General features: G+C 35.1%; 1 protein-coding gene across 4 annotated transcripts in view; it reads left to right on the forward strand.

Annotated features, from left to right (window-relative positions):
- Positions 1-22,844, forward strand: part of VRK1 (VRK serine/threonine kinase 1) — an 85,657-nt gene that overhangs the window by 55,006 nt on the left and 7,807 nt on the right. For all 4 annotated transcript variants that reach the window (XM_030931177.1, XM_010353677.2, XM_030931175.1 and 1 more), the window contains exons 6-11: positions 1,131-1,239; positions 1,375-1,467; positions 3,530-3,662; positions 4,449-4,569; positions 4,851-4,909; positions 8,841-9,019. In XM_030931177.1, the coding sequence (XP_030787037.1) occupies positions 1,131-1,239; positions 1,375-1,467; positions 3,530-3,662; positions 4,449-4,569; positions 4,851-4,909; positions 8,841-9,019 (694 nt within the window). The remainder of the gene's footprint in view (positions 1-1,130; positions 1,240-1,374; positions 1,468-3,529; positions 3,663-4,448; positions 4,570-4,850; positions 4,910-8,840; positions 9,020-22,844) is intronic.

Consider the following 22,844-nt stretch of genomic DNA (forward strand, 5'->3'; position numbering starts at 1 on the left):
TTTCAGTATATATAGTGCAGTGGTTAAAAGCATGATTTTGCCACATACTAGAGGACAAATTATCAGTTTTCTTCTGCTGTAAAATGGGGATAGTAGGAATTACCTACCTTGTAGAGTGATGTGAAGTTTAAAGGCATTAATAACATTTTAAGTACTTACAGTAGTGCTGTGCTTATACCAGGTGTTCAGTAAATGCTAGATGCTAGGGTGTTGATGATTCATAATCTTCCTCGTTGGAGATGTCCTGATACATTCTGAGTGTGGTTTTGGTTTTTATTGATTTACTGAATGATTTCACCAGACAAATTAGAATCTGGAAAACTGTTGAAGGTAAAAGTGGTCCTCAGAGCAGAAGCTGAGCAATGTTATTGCAAATAGGTGATGCTTTTCTGTACATACTGAAATACAACATGATTATTGAATCTGAGTTTTGGGTGCTGAAAGTGACCTTAGAAAGGGTGAGTCCCTACTCTGTCGTTTCACTTCTGTGGAAATTGAGGCCCAAGGAAGTAATGTGACTCAGCCAAGGTGACATCGCTGCTTTATGGCAAAACCAATTATCTTCACGTTTTTCCAGGATATTTGTTTTTCCCCAAATCTTGGCCATTGAGTGTTCAATGTACAATCCTTCTGTGCCGTTTAAACAATGGTATTGAATCTGGCTCTTGTTAAAGCATCTGACGAGAATCTTGATTTTAGCAGAATGTTGTTACTGCTGAATATACCTTAAAAATACAGAGAAACAGTCACAGGAAGGAAGCTGATATCCAGAAACATTAATTAATTTTAACTATGAGAAAAATCAATGCTGTCATTTTTATTTAGCTTGTTTTATTTTTACTGTGAATAAACCTGTTGGGTTCTCTCTGTGAGCATTATCTTAAATTGAATAATCTCCTAAAACTAGCTGAGACCAGGAAGAGGCCCTCCACGTAAAAAGCAGGACCTGAAAGCACTCTGAACTCTTGAGATTTCTAGTTGGGAGAAATTGTTGCCAATGTTTGTATTTCTTTTTTTAAAAAAAGTATTTACTAAACATTGTCTTGAAAAGATTACTTTGAGAGTACTCATTGCAAAGTTGGTTTTCTTGAATTGTATTTTGTTCATTGGCTTTTCGTATTTGTCTTCAGTTATAGGTTTATGATAATGGATCGCTTTGGGAGTGACCTTCAGAAAATATATGAAGCAAATGCCAAAAGGTTTTCTCGGAAAACTGTCTTGCAGCTAAGCTTAAGAATTGTATGTGAGCTATATTCTTCTTGTTTTTAAAAAATTGTTTTTAGTGTACAGTAAAGCCTAGTTTATGTTGAAGCTTGGTCCTCTGCTGGCTGGTGTTAGGTACTGCATTAACTTATTCTGTATGTACTTTCATAGCTGGATATTCTGGAATATATTCACGAGCATGAGTATGTGCATGGAGATATCAAGGCCTCAAATCTTCTTCTGAACTACAAGAATCCTGATCAGGTAGTTTTATAACTTTAATTTCTACTATTTAAAACGTGTTGTTTGAAAATAAATATGGTTGCTTTGAACTTTTGAACCTATGTAGAAGTTTTACTTTTTGAAGTAGATTTGGTAATAATATTTCTTCTTGACACTTTGATCTAGTTAACATTCTACGTTTTTGATGTGATTTGTTGGCACTTTATCAAGTTGGCTATTTTGCCCTAAATAAGATTCAGAAGAAGTGCTTGTGATACAAAATGAATTTCAAATAGCTATTTGGGGGTGGAAGCTTAAAATTATATAGTACACCAATGAATTATATTTGCCTGTCTGCTTTGTCACTTTTTTTATTCCTTTGTTCAAGAAATCCATCAAATGTAAGTGTTCTATTACTTGGAAAATTTGGTCTTTAACATGTTGATTATTCAAATCAATTGGTTTACAGAAATATCTTAGCTGTCTAAATTTGTATACCCTTAGTGTTTGGAATTCAAATGTGCATTTTTTTTTTTAGCTTATTACATTCCCTTGTAATTTTTACTTTCTAATGAAAGGAGAAAAGCTAATGTTATTATACCTTTATTTAGGTGAGTTTAGTTGAAGTAGAGGGATCTATACTATTTTCCTGTATAGCTGTTTCTGTGATTTCGGTGAAAGTAAGGTTTAGTTGACATTCATACTTAAATGTATGTTCTCACTTCTTTCTTGATCTTAAATAAAAAGGAAGATTTAAACATTTTAAGTGTGTTTGGGTGCTTTGATTATTATAATTATTTGTCAGTACTCTGTACTTCATTCTTTCTCTCAAATGTACCTTTAACTACCTTTGCTTAGTTTTTCCTTTTTCCTTTGGGTCCCTTTGCTTTTTCTGTCGTCTCATGCTTGCTTCCCTTCCTCCAATGTCAGTTATGGTGGATATAAGGGAATCTATATAAGTATAAAAGAAGGAAGTTACTATACTATTAATACCAGTGTGCGAATGGAGAAATCTTAAAAAGACAGTCATCAAATTCATCTCTGCTGTTTCTAGCCATTTCTTTTTGGATGTTTTTAGGCCAAGAACAAAGAAAATGCAGCTAACAACCTGAACAATAAGGGTTCCATTAATTGAAATAGGCTGGACTTGTACAGTATAATAAAATACAACTTATATCACTTTGCAGGTGACTAAAACATGCTGCCTTTGTTTATATGGAAATATTTTTGCAGCTCTGTTATCCTTCAGACATATGCTTTGGATGGGATTATTTTTCCAGTGTTAGATGTATGTGCTAGATCTAGCTACATATTTTTGCTTCAGTTTCCTCTTGTGCCCAGATGCATGCATTTGTGACATTTACTCAGAATTAGAGATGTAATGTGTGGCTATGGAATAGAAGAAAGCCAAGTTTATTAGCTTTGTATGCTAATCAGACCCACATGTATATGCCCATGAATAAGTATGTATATAATATTAAAATTTACTTTTAATCATGAAGACTTGGCTTTAGAATATAGTATTTAAATATAGATAAGAGCCCGATCTAACAGTTCTTTAGATCATTATTATGATGTATGAAATATTTTTATAAAGTAAATTGAGATTTGATTATTTTACAAGTGAAGAAACAGAGGAATGGAAGGTAACTAACATATCCTGTGTCAACATCATTAGCAGTCTTCTACTGGGTGTGCTTTTCTGTGTGGGAAGTCGCAGTTGTATCGCAACAAGTATTGATGGTTTGCTCTGTGCTCAATTTTAGAGTCTGTAAGATAAAGTATAAAATGTATAATTATCGTTCAAATTGAAGAGACGAGATTAATTACAAGTATAACATATACTTATCTTAAAAAAGTATATAAAGTCAGGTGATTACACTATAGCTGTGTGGTCATTTAACATTTTTATTAAAAATAAAAAGCCTTTCAGAATTAAGTATTTGCTGCTGTTTGCATTTTGGATCTAAATTGTTTGGAGTGTTATGGAATGACCTTGTAGATGAACCCACCTTCAGATGACAGTATTTTGTTTCTATGCTTTAAAGGGGTATATGTGCAGTGATTTTGACTTTAGTTTGTATCGGTGCTTGGAAATTTATAGGTGTACTTGGTAGATTATGGCCTTGCTTATCGCTACTGCCCAGAAGGAGTTCATAAAGAATACAAAGAAGACCCCAAAAGATGTCATGATGGCACTATTGAATTCACGAGCATTGATGCACACAATGGCGTGGGTATGTCAGTAGTACTTGAGTGAGAAATCGACTGCTAATGTTTTCACCCAGATTCCTACATAGTTCTTAATTATGCGTAAATAAATAAATAGATACATAAATAAGAATTGAAGAGGCACAGGGGCATGAGGAAAGAAGGCAGAGGTGAGACTCCTACAATTGTATTCCAGGGCCATTTGTGTTCTTCTCTCCTGCCTTTTCCTTGCAGCCTTCAAAGATAACCAAGAAGGTGGTAGTGGTTCATTCAACTGCAATGAGGATTTCTTTTTGGTTTTATTTAGTTTAATTGGAATGTTTGTTTGTTTTTGTATTTTTTCTCAAGTTTCTTATGTATCTACAACTTTATAACAGCTCACTTTTATTTTACTACCTGTTAAGTTAGTTTATTTCCTCAGCAGTCATTTCTTCTGTGCTCAAAGCTGTGGAAGAACTCAAACACCCAGTTCTCTGGGCCTCTTAATAGCATATAAAAATTTTAAGAATATCTTCAAGTTTTCCAAAGGCAGTATTGAGTCTATCATTGTTTTATTTCTAGAGTAACAGTCTCCGCTTGAAACCCTAAAATTTACCAGTTTGGGTTTTAAAGTAGAAATTATTAATTGAAAGTAAATTGGGAGGTAAGCTATTTCTTTTATACTGTCCAATACCTAGGTGAAATGCAGTCAGAATTTTATGATGAAAAACACTGTGGAGTTGACTTGTTTTACCTTATTACTTTATATATACTTTAAATTATATATTAAAAATTATTTCAGTCTACCTAATGTTCTTCTCTTGCATTTGTAGCCCCATCAAGACGTGGTGATTTGGAAATACTTGGTTATTGCATGATCCAATGGCTTACTGGCCATCTTCCTTGGGAGGATAATTTGAAAGATCCTAAATATGTTAGAGATTCCAAAATTAGGTAAAGGAAAACTTAAGTTATTTCTAGCAAAATCATAATAAGCCAAATGTTTTTAGTCACAGCTTCTTGACAGGAACTATAGTTTCAACTGATACTGATATAGAAATAAGAAAGTACTTGTTAACCAGTAAGGTTCCTTGGTCTTTTGTTTAATTTAGAAAAATGTCTGTAAGCATATTTAGGATGTAGCACATATTGCTTAATGTGCTATGTATTTTTATTTCATGTTAATAACATGACATCAAGCTTCAAACAGTGACTCATCCTTTAATTTTTAACAGATATAGAGAAAATATTGCAAGTTTGATGGACAAATGTTTTCCTGAGAAAAACAAACCAGGTAGGAAAACATTTCTTCAGTGTTAATAGGGATTTTGTTTTCTGGGGATAAAAAGGCATGGTATCCATGGAATAGCCCTTAATGTGAGATGTTAGGTGGTGGCCAGGCATGGTGGCTCACTCCTATAATCCCAGCACTTTGGGATGCTTAGGTGGGTGGATCATGAGGCCAGGAGATCGAGACCATCCTGGCTAACAGGTGAAACCTCATCTCTGCTAAAAATACAAAAAATTAGTCAGGCGTGGTGGCATGCACCTGTAGTCCCAGCGCTCAGGAGGCTGAGGCAGGAGAATCGCTTGAACCCAGGAGGCAGAGGTTGCAGTGAGCTGAGATCGCACCATTGCACTCCAGCCTGGGTGACAGAGCGAGACTCTGTCTCAAAAAAAAAAAAAAAAAGGTATATTAGATGGTTTGTTAAATGAATACTTGAGCCTTATTCAATTATTATTCAGTGCTTTTAGCAAAGGAAGCAAATTTCATTCATCCATTAAGCTAGTAAGTATTGAGGTTTTATTGTGCGCCAGGGACTGGGGATACATCAGTGAACAAAACAAGTATCCCTGCCCTCATGAAGCTAACATTCTAGTTGGAGGAGTTAGATAGTAAACATATGAGCAAAATTTGTATGTTCCCCTGGTTAGTACTGTGGAACTAGAAGAAAACAGGGTATAGAATTAGGGGGTGGAGATGGGGTGGGTAGTAAAGTAGTGAGGAGGACTGTAATTTTAAGTAGGCTGTCCAGGGACAGCCTCACTTAGGAGGTGATATTTGAGCAGTTGTAGGAAGGAGATGAGGGAGGGAGGGAGCTGTGTAGAAGTCTGGGGAAGAGAGTTCTAGGCAGAAGGGGACACTAGTGCCCAGGAGATGCGAGGACTGTGTCTTTATAGGTAATCATGAGGGCTTTGGCCTTTACTTCAAGGAAGAGTGTGAGGTTTGGATTAGAAGAGTGATATGAACTGTTTATCCTGAGGAGAAAGGTCTCCTGCTTCTGGCTTAGGGATGGACTGCCGAAGGAGCAAGGATGGGCCTAGGCAGAAAGCAGGTTAAGAGACCACTACAATAACCCATGCAAGAGAAGTAGCAGCCAAAGAGTGAGAATTGGTCAGTTTGCATATATTCAGAAGTCTTTCTAAGCCTTTGCTCAGTTGTCTCCTTTTCAGGAAGGTCTATCTACCCTGACCTTATGCTATTTAAAATTGCAACCTATTCCCCATATCAATAAATACAGTGTGGATTTCTCAGAATTATGCCTTGGACCTCATAGCGATCAGTAGCCTCTCCCTCGTGGCTGAATGAGTCACGTACCTTAATTTCCAGTACCAAATATTTGTGTTTAAAATTTATAGAAATGGAATAATACAGTGAATGAAATAGGTAAAGATCCCTGTCCTCATGAAATTGTTGTTTACTTCTGTTAGTGTCCTTTTCTTTCATTCAGTAATGTATCTGTGAAATTCATCCCCATTATCGCATGGTTTTTTTGTTATTTTTGTTGTTTCGTTTTTTTGAGATGGGGGTCTCACTCTGTTGCCCAGGCTAGAGCGCAGTGGCACAGTCACAGCTCACTGCAGCCTTGACCTCCTGAGCTTAAGAGATCTTCCCACCTCAGTCTCTGAAGTAGCTGGGACTACAGGCACACGCCACCACACCTGGCTAATTAAAAATTTTTTTGTAGAGATGTGATCTCACTATGTTGCCCAGGCTAGTCTTGAATTCCTGGGCTCAAGCAGTCCTCCTACCTCAGCCTCCCAGTATTGGAATTGTAGGCATGAGCCACTGCACTTGGCCCTAGTATTGTATGTTTAACAGTAGTTTCTTCATTATCATTTCTATAAGGTATTCTACTGTAGTTACATACCATTATTTATTCTGCTCTTAGTTCATCTCTAGTTTTTGGCAGTTGCAGCTTGCCAATTATACATACAGATGTATAGTCTACGAGCAGTTGATTTTTGGGTATTATTTCAGGAGGGGTCATGTATCTTTCCTATCCCCATATTTATATCTAGTCGACCCAGCAGCCTTCCTTGAAAAGACCATTCTTTTCCTTTGTTGTCATGTTTGTCATCAATCAAGTGTGGATTTGTGGATCTGTGCATCTGTTTCTGGACTCTTTTTTCAATTGTTCTTTTTGCCTATTCTTGGACCACGCTGTCTTAGTTACTGTAGCTGTATTTTAAGCTTGGTATCTGGTAGTTGAAATTCTTTAGCATTGCTTTTCTTTAACTAGACTTTGATACTTTGCTATTCTTTGCCCTTTGCATTTCTATTTACATTTTAGAATCACCTTGTCAGTTACACACACACTCACCCACCCCCAAGTTTGCTGGAACCTTGGGATTGAATTTGACTCTGTAGACCAATTTGGGGAGCACGGACATCTTTATACTGTTGAGTCTTCCAGTCCACTTGTATGGTATATCTTTTATTAAATTTGGTCTGTCTCAATTTCTCTCAAGTGTGTTTTATAGTCTTCTTTAGGAAAATCGTGCTCATCTTTCATTGTACTTGTTGCGAAGTATTTGATGCTATTTTAAGTATTTTCTAAATAGTTTATTTTCCAATTGCTTTTTGCTAGTGTATAGAAATAGGATAGATTTTTATATATTTGCCTTGCATCTTATGACCTTGCTACATTTATCTACTAGTTCTAGTAGTTATTTGTAGATTCTGTAGGATTTTCCACATGTAGTATTATGTTGTTTGTGACTAAAGTCTGGTTTACATCTTCTGTTCCACTCTTTATGCCTTCTATTTATTTTCTTATTGTACTAGCTAAAAGTACACATAACTATTCTATTATACTGAAGGGACATGGCAAAAATGGACATTGTTCTCTCCCAGGGGGAGCATTTTCAATGTTTTATCATACATAGTGATAATTGTTTTAGTTTTTTTTGTACATCTCCTTTATCAGATGAAGAAATTGGAAGTTAGGTACTGTTGTCTGTTTTTTTCTCAGTATATTCCAAGTATTTAGGAATAGTGCCTGGCACATAGGAAGTGCTTAATAAATATTTGAGTTAATGAATGTGTGTGCACGTGCGTGTGTGTGTGTGTGTGTGTGTGTAGAACTGATAAGATGTCTTGAAGGACTGGTGTGAGAGGAAATGATTCAAGGATGACTAACTCAGATTTTGGCTTGAGGAGCTAGAAGGATGAAATTCTCAGTAACTGAGACAGAGAAAACCTCAAGTTTTAGGGATAGGTCAAGAGTTTAGATGTGAGTTTGTTGGAATTAATGGTGATATTTACACATCCAAGGACTAATATATGAATGGTAGATATACAAGTCTGGAGGTCGGGGGAAAGGTCTGTGTGTGTCATTAGCTCAAAAGTGGATTTTTGATGTTGAGAAGTGTTAATCTTGACTAGTAGGATTTCTTTTTTATGGTGTGGTTCTGTCTAAGTGTACGGTAAACCTTTATCATTTGGAAGCTGATTTTTCTCTTATAGGAAAGCCAGACCTTATTTCTTTCTTCTTTCTTTGACCTCTTTTTGGTGTGTTTTATTTCTCTCTCTGCTATAGAGCTAATGGCTTTGATGGCAAAAACAAATTGGCTATGATATTCATTGTATTTAAGGACATTTTACTTTCATAATCTTTAGATCCCTTTGTATTTTTTTATAACTTTAATACTAAAACAGTTATTTTTATGAATATTTAAATTTTAAGTTCTGTCTTGTTTCTTACAATTACAAAAGTGTGTTTTATATTTTATCTCAAAATACTTTTTAATTTCAGTTATCTGACAATTCCTGAGTTCAAAAGCATACTTTTTATTGAAGTGATTGAAAAAAATAGGTATCTTAACAAGATGTGTGTTTGCATTCTAACTTTACTATAACCATGAATTGTTTTTTAGAGGTAAGAGAGAAATATATTAGATTTGTGATTGAAAGTTATAAAATGATTGTGTTATTCTTTTAGGTGAAATTGCCAAATACATGGAAACAGTGAAATTACTAGACTACACTGAAAAACCTCTTTATCAAAATTTACGTGATATTCTTTTGCAAGGACTAAAAGCTATAGGAAGTAAGGATGATGGAAAATTGGACCTCAGTGTTGTGGAGAATGGAGGTTTGAAAGCAAAAACAGTAACAAAGGTGAATTTTGTTATCAAATTATTCTTTGGTCTTGTGTTTATAATTGCAACAAATACTATAAGAAAGTATAGCAGTAGTTCAATGAAGAAAAAGAACAGATTGCATGGCAATTAAGACAAACTTTTTATAATACAGAACAATGTGTCGAGGGTTGTAGAAAAATAGTTATTTATATATTATGTTTGGTAGCAAGTTACTAAATTTCTGAAATGATTTTAACTTGGAATACTGATACCTGACAGAGAAATTTTGATGGTGCACTGAATTCATAATTTATATGTTCTTTTTTCCCAAGTCACCCCTTGGGGTTCATATTGTCTCGGTTGTTTCTTATTTGTGGATATGGTCATAGTTTTACCAGTTGAAAACGGGTATTTGAAAAATTACCATTTGAAAATTTCCTTGTTTGTTGGTGTGGTGCATTTTACCATTTGAACATTATTTTGCTCTGTGAAGAAGTATCATTATATAAAGCTTATATCAGCATATAAGGGCATTAATTGGAGAGAAATGTTAAATAATGAACTTTATGATAGAAGTATTATACAAGCATGTAAAGAACTTCTGGCATCACTTTAGATTTTACAGGTATGCATTAACTTGCTGATTTGCTATTGGTTATTTTTGATAGTTAACTTATTGATAAACTTACTGGTTTCCCTTATAATCTGAAATTATTTAATACAATGTGACAGCTATTTTTATATGAGGAAGGAAAACTTTTAGAAGAAAAATTTTTTATACATTAATAACCATTTTTACTGTCATTAACTTTACAAATTCTAATAGATTTCTTTGGAAATCTCATATTCCAAACTGAGAAAAAGGGTTAAAACAGAATTTTCTCTCTTTAAAATCAGAAGCAGCATGTTTAAAAGTTTTTATCTTTTCAATTAACAAAGGAGATAGGAATTTTGAAATTGTACCAAAAATTTGACTTTCTGTGCCAAATAGCAGGTCTCTGTAATTTCATCATAGAATCTGAAATTATATACATGCATCTACATACACTTTTTTTCTTTGATAAGTTTTGTCTTAATTGCATCTGCTCCAGTTTTGTGGTCAACAAGTATGCTGAACGCTGTATCCATGTTTGAAATGAAGATGGTAAAATGGAAGCCTGAGTGGAATTTTTTAGTAAAGTATTGTAGTAAACTTACTTTTTGCATACATGCATAAACAAGCAGTGTTTCTTATTGCTCAGGATAGATTTCTCTGCGTTAATATTTATAGCGAGCTTGTATAGTGTTTTTCTCTAAAATTTTGTTTTGTTGATTGAGAAGTAAAGATCTCTGCTGTTATGTGAGAACTTGTCCAGAGCAACCACCTCCCCCCTCCCAACCCCTGTCCCCTTGCCCCCGCCCCTCCCTTCCTTTGCAAATCCCTGTTGTTTGGACCTACATGCTGGAGAAAATTTAGTTTCTGCAGGTTGGCTGACTTTACAGCTGAGTAGGTCAGTCTGCTGCAGAGCTAACATCTGTGACCTTATAATTCTGTTGTGTCCTTGGGTAGTTCAGAAGGCTGGAAATTTCCTGTTGGATCATCCCTGACATGTATAAAGCTTCATTTAGGGGAAAAAAATGAATACTAAGTTGAACAAGTTGAACTATTAGGAGGTTTACTTCATTAGTTTACTGCTTTTTGTACACTCCTTGCTGACACAGGATTATTGTTTGTATAAAAGGAAATTAATAAAAGTTAAGATAAAGTTAGGTAAGATCATGAGCTGCTCGATAGCCATGTTTTAACTGAAGTGAGTTATTAATTTTGTTGGCTCTTTTTTTTTTTTTTGTAAAGTGAAAGGATTGGACCAGACCAGTTTTTTTTTTAACTGAAGTGAGTTATTAATTTTGTTGGCTCTTTTTTTTTTTTTTTTTGTAAAGTGAAAGGATTGGACCAGACCAGTTTTTTTCAAGCTTTGCTTTTCTTTTAAACTGCAGAACATTTTCTTCATATAAATTGTAAATGCTCTCATTGAAAACAGATAAAAGCAGAGCTCGGCCGGGCGCGGTGGCTCAAGCCTGTAATCCCAGCACTTTGGGAGGCCGAGACGGGCGGATCACGAGGTCAGGAGATCGAGACCATCCTGGCTAACACGGTGAAACCCCGTCTCTACTAAAAATACAAAAAAATAGCCGGGCGAGGTGGCGGGCGCCTGTAGTCCCAGCTACTCCGGAGGCTGAGGCAGGAGAATGGCATAAACCCGGGAGGCGGAGCTTGCAGTGAGCTGAGATCCGGCCACTGCACTCCAGCCCGGGCGACAGAGCAAGACTCCGTCTCAAAAAAAAAAAAAAAAAAAGCAGAGCTCTGCTGGATGAGAAGTTGGGGGCTCCCTACAATGAAAAGCTTTCTCCTTTGAGATACTAGCTTGCTGCCTCTGTTTTGCAGCAAGATCTATAACCCAGAGGTCTTTTTTTGCTCTGGATGTCAGGAGGCTCAAAACTAAACATAATGCCTAATTCTACTATTTTGTTAATTTTTATAATTAGTACATTTGTTTCCTCTCTTTTCCTTTGTCATAATTTTTAACAGCAGAGATCTTTACTTCTCAATCAACAAAACAAAATTTTAGAGAAAAACACTATACAAGCTCGCTATAAATATTAACGCAGAGAAATCTATCCTGAGCAATAAGAAGCACTCTGCTTGTTTATGCATGTATGCAAAAAGTAAGTGTACTACAATACCTTACTAAAAAATTCCACTCAGGCTTCCATTTTACCCTCTTCATTTCAAACATGGATACAGCGTTCAGCATACTTGTTGACCACAAAACTGGAGCAGATGCAATTAAGACAAAACTTTTCAAAGAAAAAAAAGTGTATGTAGATGCATGTATATAATTTCAGATTCTATGATGAAAGTGTATTTTCTGTGTAGGTATCAGACTCAGGTCTCTTTTGGAAAGGGGTAGATTTAATTAGTTTAATATATGTTTGTCTTTAGGTTCCTAAGAGATACTCTTTTTGGTAAAAACCTACAGGAATTGATGAACAGTGGAATGAAGCAAGGTTTCTTGTCTTTTTTTTTTTTTGCAGCCATGCTTGATTATGGTGCAGTATATTTGGAAACTAGAGTGAAACATGAATTTACCCACTTGGAAATGTTTTCTGCTTAATAATCAAGGAGCTTTATTTAAAGCGTAGAATTTTGGGATGACATAATCCTGAAGGAGAACAGAGAGATTAAGTATATATCTGCCCTTAAAAAGTACAAAGTCAAATATTTTTATTGTTGATTAGAACTAAACATTTTCAGTTTTTAGAATCTGGCAGTACAGTGCAACAGTTACTGGATTCAGTGTATACTCATAAATTAGCATTCAACAATTATGTAAAAGGTCTAATTTATGTACCTGATCTAGGCTAGGTCTCTAGGGCTACGAAGATCAATGACATGTCATCCCATCCTTAAAGAATTCCTTCCTGTTCCATCTGGGTTAAGAACAGCTTAATTTACTGGAAAGAGCTCAGCAAGTTAAAAGGACATTAACACCTCCATGAACTATTTTAGAGTTTTAAGTTGCCTGCCTAAGTCAGCAAAAAGGGTTGTTGACTGGAATCTCATCCCTGGAAAGTCGATGAGTAAGGTCTAGATCATGGCCTTGCAATTTGTGTTTTATTTTTTCATTTTCAGACAGCCTATATTGTTGCTCCCTATGAATGATATACACATACCTTTCTTTCCTTCTCTATTTTACCTCCTAATTTTTTAATTTTTTAATTTTATTTTTCTGGCTGCATTATGCTAATTGGTCTTTCTAGAGTTTCTCTTATTTAACCATTGTTAAATAAACCCTTGCTGGCACTTAGCCTGGAACAGGGTACAAAGAGTTGAATAAGAGCAAAGCCCTTCCATTGCAAATCAGTAGCCTGCAGCTGCTCTGGTGGACAGCTTTCTTCCTTTCTTTCCGAGGGGATTGACCTCATACAGCCTTTATATCATGTAGTCTGTAGTTTCAGTCAGGTTGCCCTGAACGTACTCTTTAGATTTGGTGAAAATCTATCTAGCTGTTTTAGCCTGATACAGTAATAAAGATAAACTGTATTGTAATTATATAAATTTAGATTGTTGAAGTTGGTACATTCCTGTTTTCTAATGGTTTGATCATAGTACTGTAGTTAAGTAGAGTCAGCGTTTGCTAACAATTTTTTTCTTTAGGTCTGTTACTGAGTTCTTTATTTTCAACTTCTCATTTGGCTGAATTTGGTCAAGTGGACCTTTTCGCCCTAAATTGTTAAGTGAAGTTGTTACATATGTATAGAAAAGTACATGAATAAGTACACTTTTACACAATATTCACTTAAACATCACCCAGATCAAGATATGGATCATTGCCAGAATTAGTTTTGCCATATTTGGGGAAATTATAGTAATGGTATCATATATTACATACTCTTTTATTTCTTTCATTTAGTTGTATCTCTGAATTTCCATGCTGTTGCATGTAACAAAAATTGTTGTGTATTGATGGACATTCAGATTGTTCCAGTTTTTGGCAGTTGTGATAATGCTGTTAAGAATGTTATTTTAATTTTTTGGGGGAAACATATACATTTATTTCAGATTGGGTCTGTACATACTGGGGTTGCTGCAGCATAAGGCTTACTTACGTTGAGGGTTTGTAGATATGGCCAGTCAGTTTTCCAAAGCTGATCTCTCAGTTTAATTCCTATCAGTAGCATAGGGGAGTTCCAGTTGCTCACTGATACTAGCTGTTGCATTATATTTAATTTCACCTATTTTGGTGGATGTTCACTGATTTGTTTATGGTTTTAACTTAATCTCTTTGAAAAGTACTGATTTGAAACATTTTTGTATGCCTGCCAGCCTTGATAATCCTGTTTTTGGTGAAGTACACTTCAAATCTTTTGCCTGTTAAAAAAAAAAAAAAAAAAAAAAAGTTGAGGTTGTCAGCTTTCTTTTGATTTGCCAGAGTTGAATACTTTGTATGTATGCAATGTGTGTGTTACACATATTACCTTCCAGTTGGTGGTTTAATCTTTTTACTCTTAATATGGTATCTTTTGATGAATGGAATCTCTTCATTTTAATGAAGCTCAGTTTATCAGTCTTTTTGTTTTTGGTTAGTGCTTTTTATATTCTATTAAGGAATATTTTGTCTACTTAGGATCATGAAGATACATTATTTTCAAGAAATTTTATCTTATCCATCACATTTAAGTCTGCAGTTTAACAGAAATTGATTTTGTGCATGGTGTGAGTCAGTATTTGTTTTCCTTCTTTTGGATGTCTAGTTGATGTAAACCATTTGTTAGAAAGATGATCCTGTCCTTACAGCATTGCAGTGGTAACCATAGGTGTTTGAGTTTTTTTGTAGAGGCCCTATTCTGTACCATTGGCCTGCTTGTCCATCTTTGTGCCAGTGCCACACTGTTTGAACTACTGGCTTCATAATGCTATCTGATAGCATATATTCTCCAACTTCTATTTCTTTAGCATTGTCTTTGCTCTTCTTGGCTCCTTGAATTTACATATAAATTTTAGAATTGGCTTATTAGTTTCCTTAAAAATACTTCCGGGATTTTGACTAAAATTGCGTTTACTCTATAGAGCAATTTGGAAGGAACTGACATCTTCTCTTCCATAGACATAGTAGGCCCCTATAGTTACTTAGATGTTCTTCCATTTATCTCAGTCGTGTTTGTAGTTTTCTGTGTCTGTAGAGATAATACACAACATCCATGTCTATTTTCTTCTAACTGCTTAATTCTTATTCTGTTTTTTTTATTGGATTATCTGTGATTATACAAAGTCCTTCCTTTATGTCATCTGGTTGTCAGCAATGTCTGCTCTGTTTTTTACTATTCCTAATATATATACGTTCTATAATGATTGTTTTGTTTAGCTGTGCGGTTTCCTTGCTATCTTTTGTCTTTTAAAAAATCATTTCCTCTATTTTTTTAAAAAAGTATTTTTTAATCTATTTTTTAAGCCTTTTTTTAAGCCTCTGATGCATTTTATAAAATTTTCTTCCTTGGGGGAGGACTGTTTTCTTTCAGAGGTGGAGTCTTCAGCTGTCTTTTGCATGTTACGAGCTTCTTTTTCAGTTTCTTTTCTTGTCTCCTGATATTCTTTGTTGGCATGCTTATTCTATCTTATTCATATTGGATAAGGATAGCTTTATTTGAATTTACTAGATTATTGTATTTGTGAATCTTTGACTTTCCCATCTTTGAGAATGTTATTCTTTATAGTTTGGATTTTAGGGCTTGATATATTGTCAATTCATTTTCTTCGCCTATGAATACATATTTGGGGGTGGGGTCTGGTGAGCCATAGGCCAAATTTATCAGTCATTTTCCAGTATTTGCTTCCGTTCTCTGCCTACCCAGAAGAAGCAAAAATGTGAGTTTATTAATTTGGGATGTTCTTAGTGAATCCACAGTGAAAGAAAGACTATATTGGCGATCTCTTCTCCATAGCTCCATAGCTTTAGTTCTTTATGTTTCTGATTTATGTTCTCTTTTCTCACTGGTTGTGGTAGTTCCCTGTTTACTGTTGAAGATAATTAGTGATTTTTATTATTCTGCCCTCTTTCTCCAGGTTTCTTCCCAGCCAGGGAAGAAACAAAATTACAGGTCCTGCTTTTGGGGAGTCACTGTGGGAGTAGGGAGGGTTTCCTCTTTTCAACGGGCTGAAGTCTTTTCTCCCCCAAGCTGCCTGACTTACATCTTCTAAATTGAGGACTACTGGTGAAAAATTTCAGAATGATGTTTGCTCACATTCTTGAAGTGTCTGACAGACTTCACGGTCGTCACTTTTCAAAGGCTATGCTGCGAAGCTATGCTACTTCTGTTTGCTGCTGAAATACTTCTTAATTGTTATTTTGGGTTCATTACTTCAGATTTTAGGTGGAGGGAAGTTGTGAAATCTTAACCTCCAAAATGTCTCCACTCATTTTTTAACACATTTTGTTTATGTGTGTGAACATTTAGAGTTAATTAGAATTTATATCCTTTTCTCACAAGAGTAAACAGAGCTTGTTTTTACTTTTACCCTCTGAGCCCTCCACAAACCATCTCTCACACTACAATCATCTGGAATTTTTAGTTCTAGTTTTTTGTGTCATTTATATAGTATGTGTTGTTATTTAGAGTTCATCATGAGTCTAACATATTTTGTGTTTTTTGTCTGTTTGTCATCCATGTCCTTTCTCTTGGCTTTGTTTCAGAGTATATGCTAAATTTTTTTTTAAAGAAAGCTTCTGAATGATAAACTTGTAAACCTTGAGAAGTCCAAAAATATCTGTCTTTCCCTAGTTGAAAACTAATGTGGCTATATAGTTTTTAATCGAAGACATTGCTTTTCTGCCTTCTAACATCTGATTTTCCTGATGTTTGTTTTTTACTAGATTTCTATTTTTTCCACTCTTGCTTTGAAGCTTCTTGCCTTTCTCTTTGTCCTGGCATTCTGCAGGTATCTGTGCACAAGTGTGTGTGTGTTCTGGTTTGTTCTTTACACTTTGTTTAGTTTTCTTTCTTGGTATTTGGTGGACCTTTTTCATCTAAAGGCTTAATGCCTGTATTAAACACTTGAAAAATTTATTTTCTGTATACGTGAGGATTTCCTTTTCTTTCCTTCTCTCTTCTGTCCCTCCGGAACTCCTACCACATGAATCTGGGAACTCTGGAACCTGGCTTCTTTTCTCCATGTCTCCTAACTCTTCAATCACATGTTCATTTTCTGTCCTTAACACTGTTCTGTATAGATCTGTGGGCTTCTGGTTGCTCATTTGTTACATCTGTTTTGTTTTTTGGTCATATTTTAAGGGTACTAGTTCTTTTTTTAATATGCCAGCATATTCTTGTTTTATCGGTAAGATAGCCTCTTAAATCCTTTGAGAATAGTAATTATGAGACTTTTTTATATTAACTGTTTTGGCAGAGGGATTGTTCTTTTTGAGTTTAATTTCTTTCTGTTTTGGTTCTGTGATATTGCTTAGATTTTTTTCAATGTTTATTATCTAGTCATTTTTTTTGTTGTTGTTTGACTGATTTTAATAGTGTATACCTCAGTCCAAGTTGTAATACCTGTTTTCCTGTTAGTTTAATAGAATTTTCATTACAGACATCTACTTCCAGTGATTTCAGAAATGAGTGAAATTTGTGACCAGATAGCTTGTTTTTTGGGTGCCAGGACTCCCTGCTTCTCCAGTTTCTTTTTCTGGTCTGGGAGGGTCCGTTAACACATAAGTACCTCAGATCATTTTAATGGAGGTGCTTGTGAGGCTGTGGGTGGCATCCTTAGTTGCATATTATAATAGATTCACCTGGGAGCTTTTAAGTATCCCACTATCTGGGCTGTACCCTAGACCAAGTAAATCAAAAGCTATAAGGGTGGGACCATCAGGATTTTTAAAAAATTTCTTAGGTGATTTCATTTTGCAGACATAGTTAAGAACCACTGCATATTAAAATTTGCATGTCTGAATAGCCTCTATGCAGAAAACAGCCCTTCTGCAAATAGGCATAGCAAATATCGGGCATTTTAGACTTTGCATTGTAGCATCTATCAACCCCATGACCAACTTTTGCATGTGGGCAGTGATGCACACTTACTATTTTTTGATCTCTGTATATGTAAGTACCTTACTATAAGTGATACAGAAGGAAATTTGGTATCATATAAATGTCTTGAATGGTGCCCAGAAGAATTTCTTGAAGTAATGAAAGGACATGCTTATAAGAAGTACTCAAAATTGAGATCTCAAAGGATACTATTAGATTTATTTTTCTGATATAATGACCAGTTCTTTGGAAATGTTAAACATTTCTGTGCATGTTTTTTTGTTTTGTTTTGTTTTGTTTTGTTTTGTTTTGTTTGTTTGTTTTTGAGAGACAGAGTTTTGCTCTTGTTGCCCAGGCTGGAGTGCAATGGGTCGATCTTGACTCACTGCAACCTCCGGGTTCAAGCGATTCTCCAGCCTCAGCCTCCCAAGTAGCTGGGATTACAGGCATGCACCACAACACTTGGCTAATTTTGTATTTTTAGTAGAGACAGGGTTTCTCCGTGTTGGTCAGACTGATCTCAAACTCCTGACCTCAGGTGATCCGTCTGCCTCAGCCTCCCTAAGTGCTGGGATTACAGGCGTGAACCACCATGCCCGGCCTCTGTGCATTTCTTTTTAATAATGGATGAAGTTTTTTAAAAAGTTCTTTCTGTTGAAATAAGAATGTTATCTGCCTTGCTTATAAGATTGTTGTGAGAATTAAAAGATATAAAGTGCTTAGAACAGTGGCAGGCACATAGCAAGTGACCAGTAAATGTTAACTGCAATATTATTGTTAATGCTGTTATTTCATCCACTATTTAACTTTTCCCATCTTTCTAGTTTATTGATGATAAGAAAATAACATGGAACATTTTCATTTGAATCTGTTTTCATTTGAACCTTCTAATAAACTAAGATCTTATATCTTTAAAAGTTCAGTTTATTAAACAGGTTATTAGGCACATGTGAGTGAAGAGTCGGTTATATTTCACTTAGTGAGTATGTGTGTTAAAATGGATTGTTTGGAATAGTAAATGATTATGAATTGGTAAAAGTTGATTTTGCAGTGAAAGACAAGATGTTAATTACTGTGAAATGAAGACTAAAATGTAACTCCATCTTGTTAAGGCAGAATATAAACAAATTTTTAAAATAAGTAAAATGTAGCTCTATAACTTTTATTAAGAACATATAAGTCAAATTAATCAGTTTGTAGTTAACCTTTTTTTTTCTTAAGCTAAATAATTGATACTAAAGGATAATAGGTAGTTGACATAAAGCAGAGGATTCCTGACCACCAGAGAATTCTGTGTCTGCTATTTTCTGCCTGTGTGTTTAGGAATTAGGTGTTTTGGGACATAAGTTTATTGAGGGAAGATCAGGTAGTATGTTTTTAATAGTAACTCTAATGTAGCCCAGTTTGTTCTGTAATACACTTGTTCGTGTGTTGCCTTGAGGTTAGTTAACTCCCCACCAGTATATATATAGGTTTTGGTTTTCATTGATGTATTTATAAAGATTAGCCTCCTTAGTTTATAGTATTATATTAAATGGTTTTTAAAATCTTACGTTTTTAATTATTGAGAATCCTCAGAAGACTTGATTGTGCTAAGTACAGGTAATAGGATATTGACCCTTTAAACTTTAGGTTATCACTGAGCATTTTTGTAGTTTCTGTATTCTTTCAGGACCTTTACATTATTTTTTATAACTTTTGCAGCATGCCTGTGAAATTCATTTGTTCATAAATGATGGGACTAAAACTCAGAAGAGGCTGGGTGACTTGTTCAGGGCCACGAAATCATTATTATTATGCATTTATACAGAAAGTTCAAGGCATCCTAGTGATTTTAGGCATAAAATGTTAAAGACAAAGCATGACCTGGCCACTTATTTGCCTTTACCCATAAATTGTACTTTTGAAACATCTTAACTTTGCCAAAAGTTTTTGACCTTAATGGTGCATGTCATGGAACCGTCAAAGGAAAACATGAGTGAAGTGGTGTCACGTTGACTTTAATCCAGAATAGAATACACTGACATATTAGTCTTCTAGACCGTAGTTCATTGAATCTCTGGAAACAGCTTTCATCTTGTTAAGTGACTATACATTTGATCATATTAAAGTTTCATGATCTCCTTGTAATATGAATGATGTTAGAATCCATTCTGCCAATTAAAAGCCATTGCTGCCAACAAGTTGGAAGTTGAATTTACTGTTTTCAGAAGCGTCATTGGGAGATTTTTCTAGGTTGTGCTTGCTGTTATTGTGCGACATTTTGATGAAAGTTCTGAAGCATGTAGTACTCCTGTAGATCATGTAATCAAGGGTTAGCTTGTTCCACAGCTTGTCTGCTCATTAGCTGAGTGTTTTTTCTAGGAGAAAGGATGACAGTAGAGCTTGAAGGCAGCTTTCCCTAGTTCTGTAGTAAGCCAAGCTGAAGGGACATCCATGTGCTCTAAAATAAGTGAATAGACAAATTATGCTGACTTTATGAAAGCAGTGCTTTTGCTGAAAAAAATGTGGTGCGCATGGAGCCCTGATAGCCAACCAGATAGTTTTTTCCCCCATTTATTCTGACGAAGTCTACCATTGTATCAGTATTTCCTGGCACATTCATATAAATTACCTGCAATTTTTGTAACTATATTTGGATAGTTACAGTAAATCCTTAATTTTTCATGGTTTTGTAAGTAAGGGTGAGATAGCTTGAACTAGTGAAGAACGTAGATATTCCAAACTTCGTGTGCCATATATTTAATCATATTGTTTTGCTAACCTCGTTCCTTCAGACCTGTTAATAATAATTAGCAAAATTGCTTGAGTTGTACTTCCTATCTCCAGAGTAGGTGACTAAAAATGTTGACAGAAGAGATCTAAATTTAAACAAGTAGACAACAACAACAAAATCCAGGGTGGACTGTGAGGTAATGTGTGTGTTACATTTACATGTGGATTGATACTTCATAGAATGAATTTCCATGTTAGTGGGATTACACTGGACACTTACGTAAGAACACTCATTTATGGAACCCTAAAAGGATTTCTTAGTGTTTACATCAAAACAAATAGTTGCAGAAATTAAACGTGTGTATTTAATGTTTTTATAAAAGATGATGGTTCTCTTTTGCTTTAACTATTTTATAGTGTCTATTTTTCAGCTTGAAAATGACAGTGCCAGGCACACAGTAGATGCTTAGTAAGTATGTGATGGTGATCTTCACCTCTTTTCAGATGGAGGTCAATGCTGTTGTGGAAGGAAATTGCAATAGTCATTATTTTTATTACAGTCTTCATCTCTGAAACTCATTGAAAATAGTAAATCACTTGAATAAATTCTAGCAAATTTTTATTTTTATTTTATTTTATTTTTTTGAGATGGAGTCTCGCTCTGTCACCCAGGCTGGAGTGCATTGGTGTGATCTTGGCTCACTGCAACCTCCACCTTCTGGGTTCAAGCAATTCTTCTGCCTCAGCTGGGACTGGTGCCTGCCACCACACCTGGCTAATTTTTGTATTTTCAGTAGAGACGGGGTTTCACCATGTGGCCAACCTGGTCTCAAACTCCTGACCTCAAGTGATCTGCCCACCTAGGCCTCCCAAAGTGCTGGGATTGTAGGCATGAGCTACTGCGCCAGGCCTCTAGCAGGATATTTTTAGATTATCCCTCAAATTTGTCTGTCTCTTTTCAAGTCATCTGTTCATTTCCTAACTCTCCATCTTTTTATTTCTTCTCCCTGTAATTATGTTTGACCTTTTTCTGCATTTTCTTGAAACATATCTGTAATTAATGTCCATTCAAATATTACAGTTTTTGAGAGACTTAGAGGAAGATATGAAATTATCTCTTTATTACAAGAATAGTTTAATAGTTCCTCCACAGGTGCACATCTGTATATGTGCAAAACACTATGCCAAGCTCATTAAGGGTTAGAAAAATGAGGAAAACCATAGTCCTTGCCCTCAGGGAGCATACATAGTAGGAGAGAAATAGAGGAGGTTATGGAAATAGTTTAGATGAAATACACAAATTTTTGTACTATAATATAACTCTAGAAAAAATACATTAAGAACACAGCAACTAGAAACTGCTGCTTCCTACTGAAAGCTCACATAGGGAGACAGCGTAGTGCTGTGGAAAGGAAATTGCAATAAGAATAAAGAACTCTGAGTTCTAGTCTTTTCATCACCATCAGCTGAGAAATACTGAGCACATTCTCTGGCTGTTTTCCATCCCTAGCGTCAGTTTTTTCTGTTTATGTAGTAGATTTTAACTAACTCTATTAGTTTCATAAATATTGTGGTATAGTAACATGTTTGCTTTACCTTCATAGAAGATGTGTCATATCTTTTTAGTTACTACTAATATTCTGTTTTCAACCACTTAAGTTAGGGAATGTAATAATTTAATCAAATAAATAAAATAAGATTAACTGATTAGTGCAGTCACATGGACTGATTCATGCAGTGTTTAAAGTTCTTTGTTCTATGACATATGTGCTGTATGAAGCATTTTAAAACTTTTAGGCTGTATATTTTAAGTTTCTAAAGTAAACATGTAGACTTCTGTCATAAGGGATGGGCAAAACCCAAATAACACTGCCTGAGTACTCATCGCTTGGAGATAGCCATGAGTCTGATTGGCTTTTCTTAGAAGCAGTTGAAAGCATCTGGAGGTGACCTTGTGATGCTTGACTTGGGAAGCAAAGAATAGGTCTTTGGTTTTTGCTTCTGAAGATTTTTTTTCTCTTTTCTATTAAAACAACTTTAAGTCAATAGCAGGTCTCCAGTCGGTGTTTAGACTATTAGTAAAGTATCAGTTCAAATGCATCTAGCCTATTTGTCTTCCTGTTTCTAAATTGGAAGTGAGAAGCTGCTAATTAACTAAACTTTAGCATATCTAAACACTTCAAAAATATAATATGTAATATATATTCTAGTGCCCTTTGAAATCTAATTTCTGAAGATATTTTAGCTGTGCTGAATTAAAAGAATACTCAAGTTTATTTTATAAGTTAGTATATCATACAATATTTTGGTTTCATATTAAACACAAAGGCACCTGTGAGACCTCATACAGAATGTGACAAAAATCAGAGATTAGCATAGTCACTTTGTGAAGCCATTTTTCTCTTCAAAAGGAACTAAAATATGCACTATCTGAAGCCTTAAGGATGTTGACAAATAACAAAATGAAGCATCTGGAAATATTCAGAAGGAAGAAGCTGGCAGCAGATTGCTTAGAATTTTACTCATTGCCTTATAAAACTGATAACATACTTAGATACTACTAAACTTGAAGGGTTTTA

This window comes from Rhinopithecus roxellana, chromosome 5 (genome assembly GCF_007565055.1).
Source record: "Rhinopithecus roxellana isolate Shanxi Qingling chromosome 5, ASM756505v1, whole genome shotgun sequence".
In the NCBI taxonomy this organism is placed as follows: domain Eukaryota; kingdom Metazoa; phylum Chordata; class Mammalia; order Primates; family Cercopithecidae; genus Rhinopithecus; species Rhinopithecus roxellana.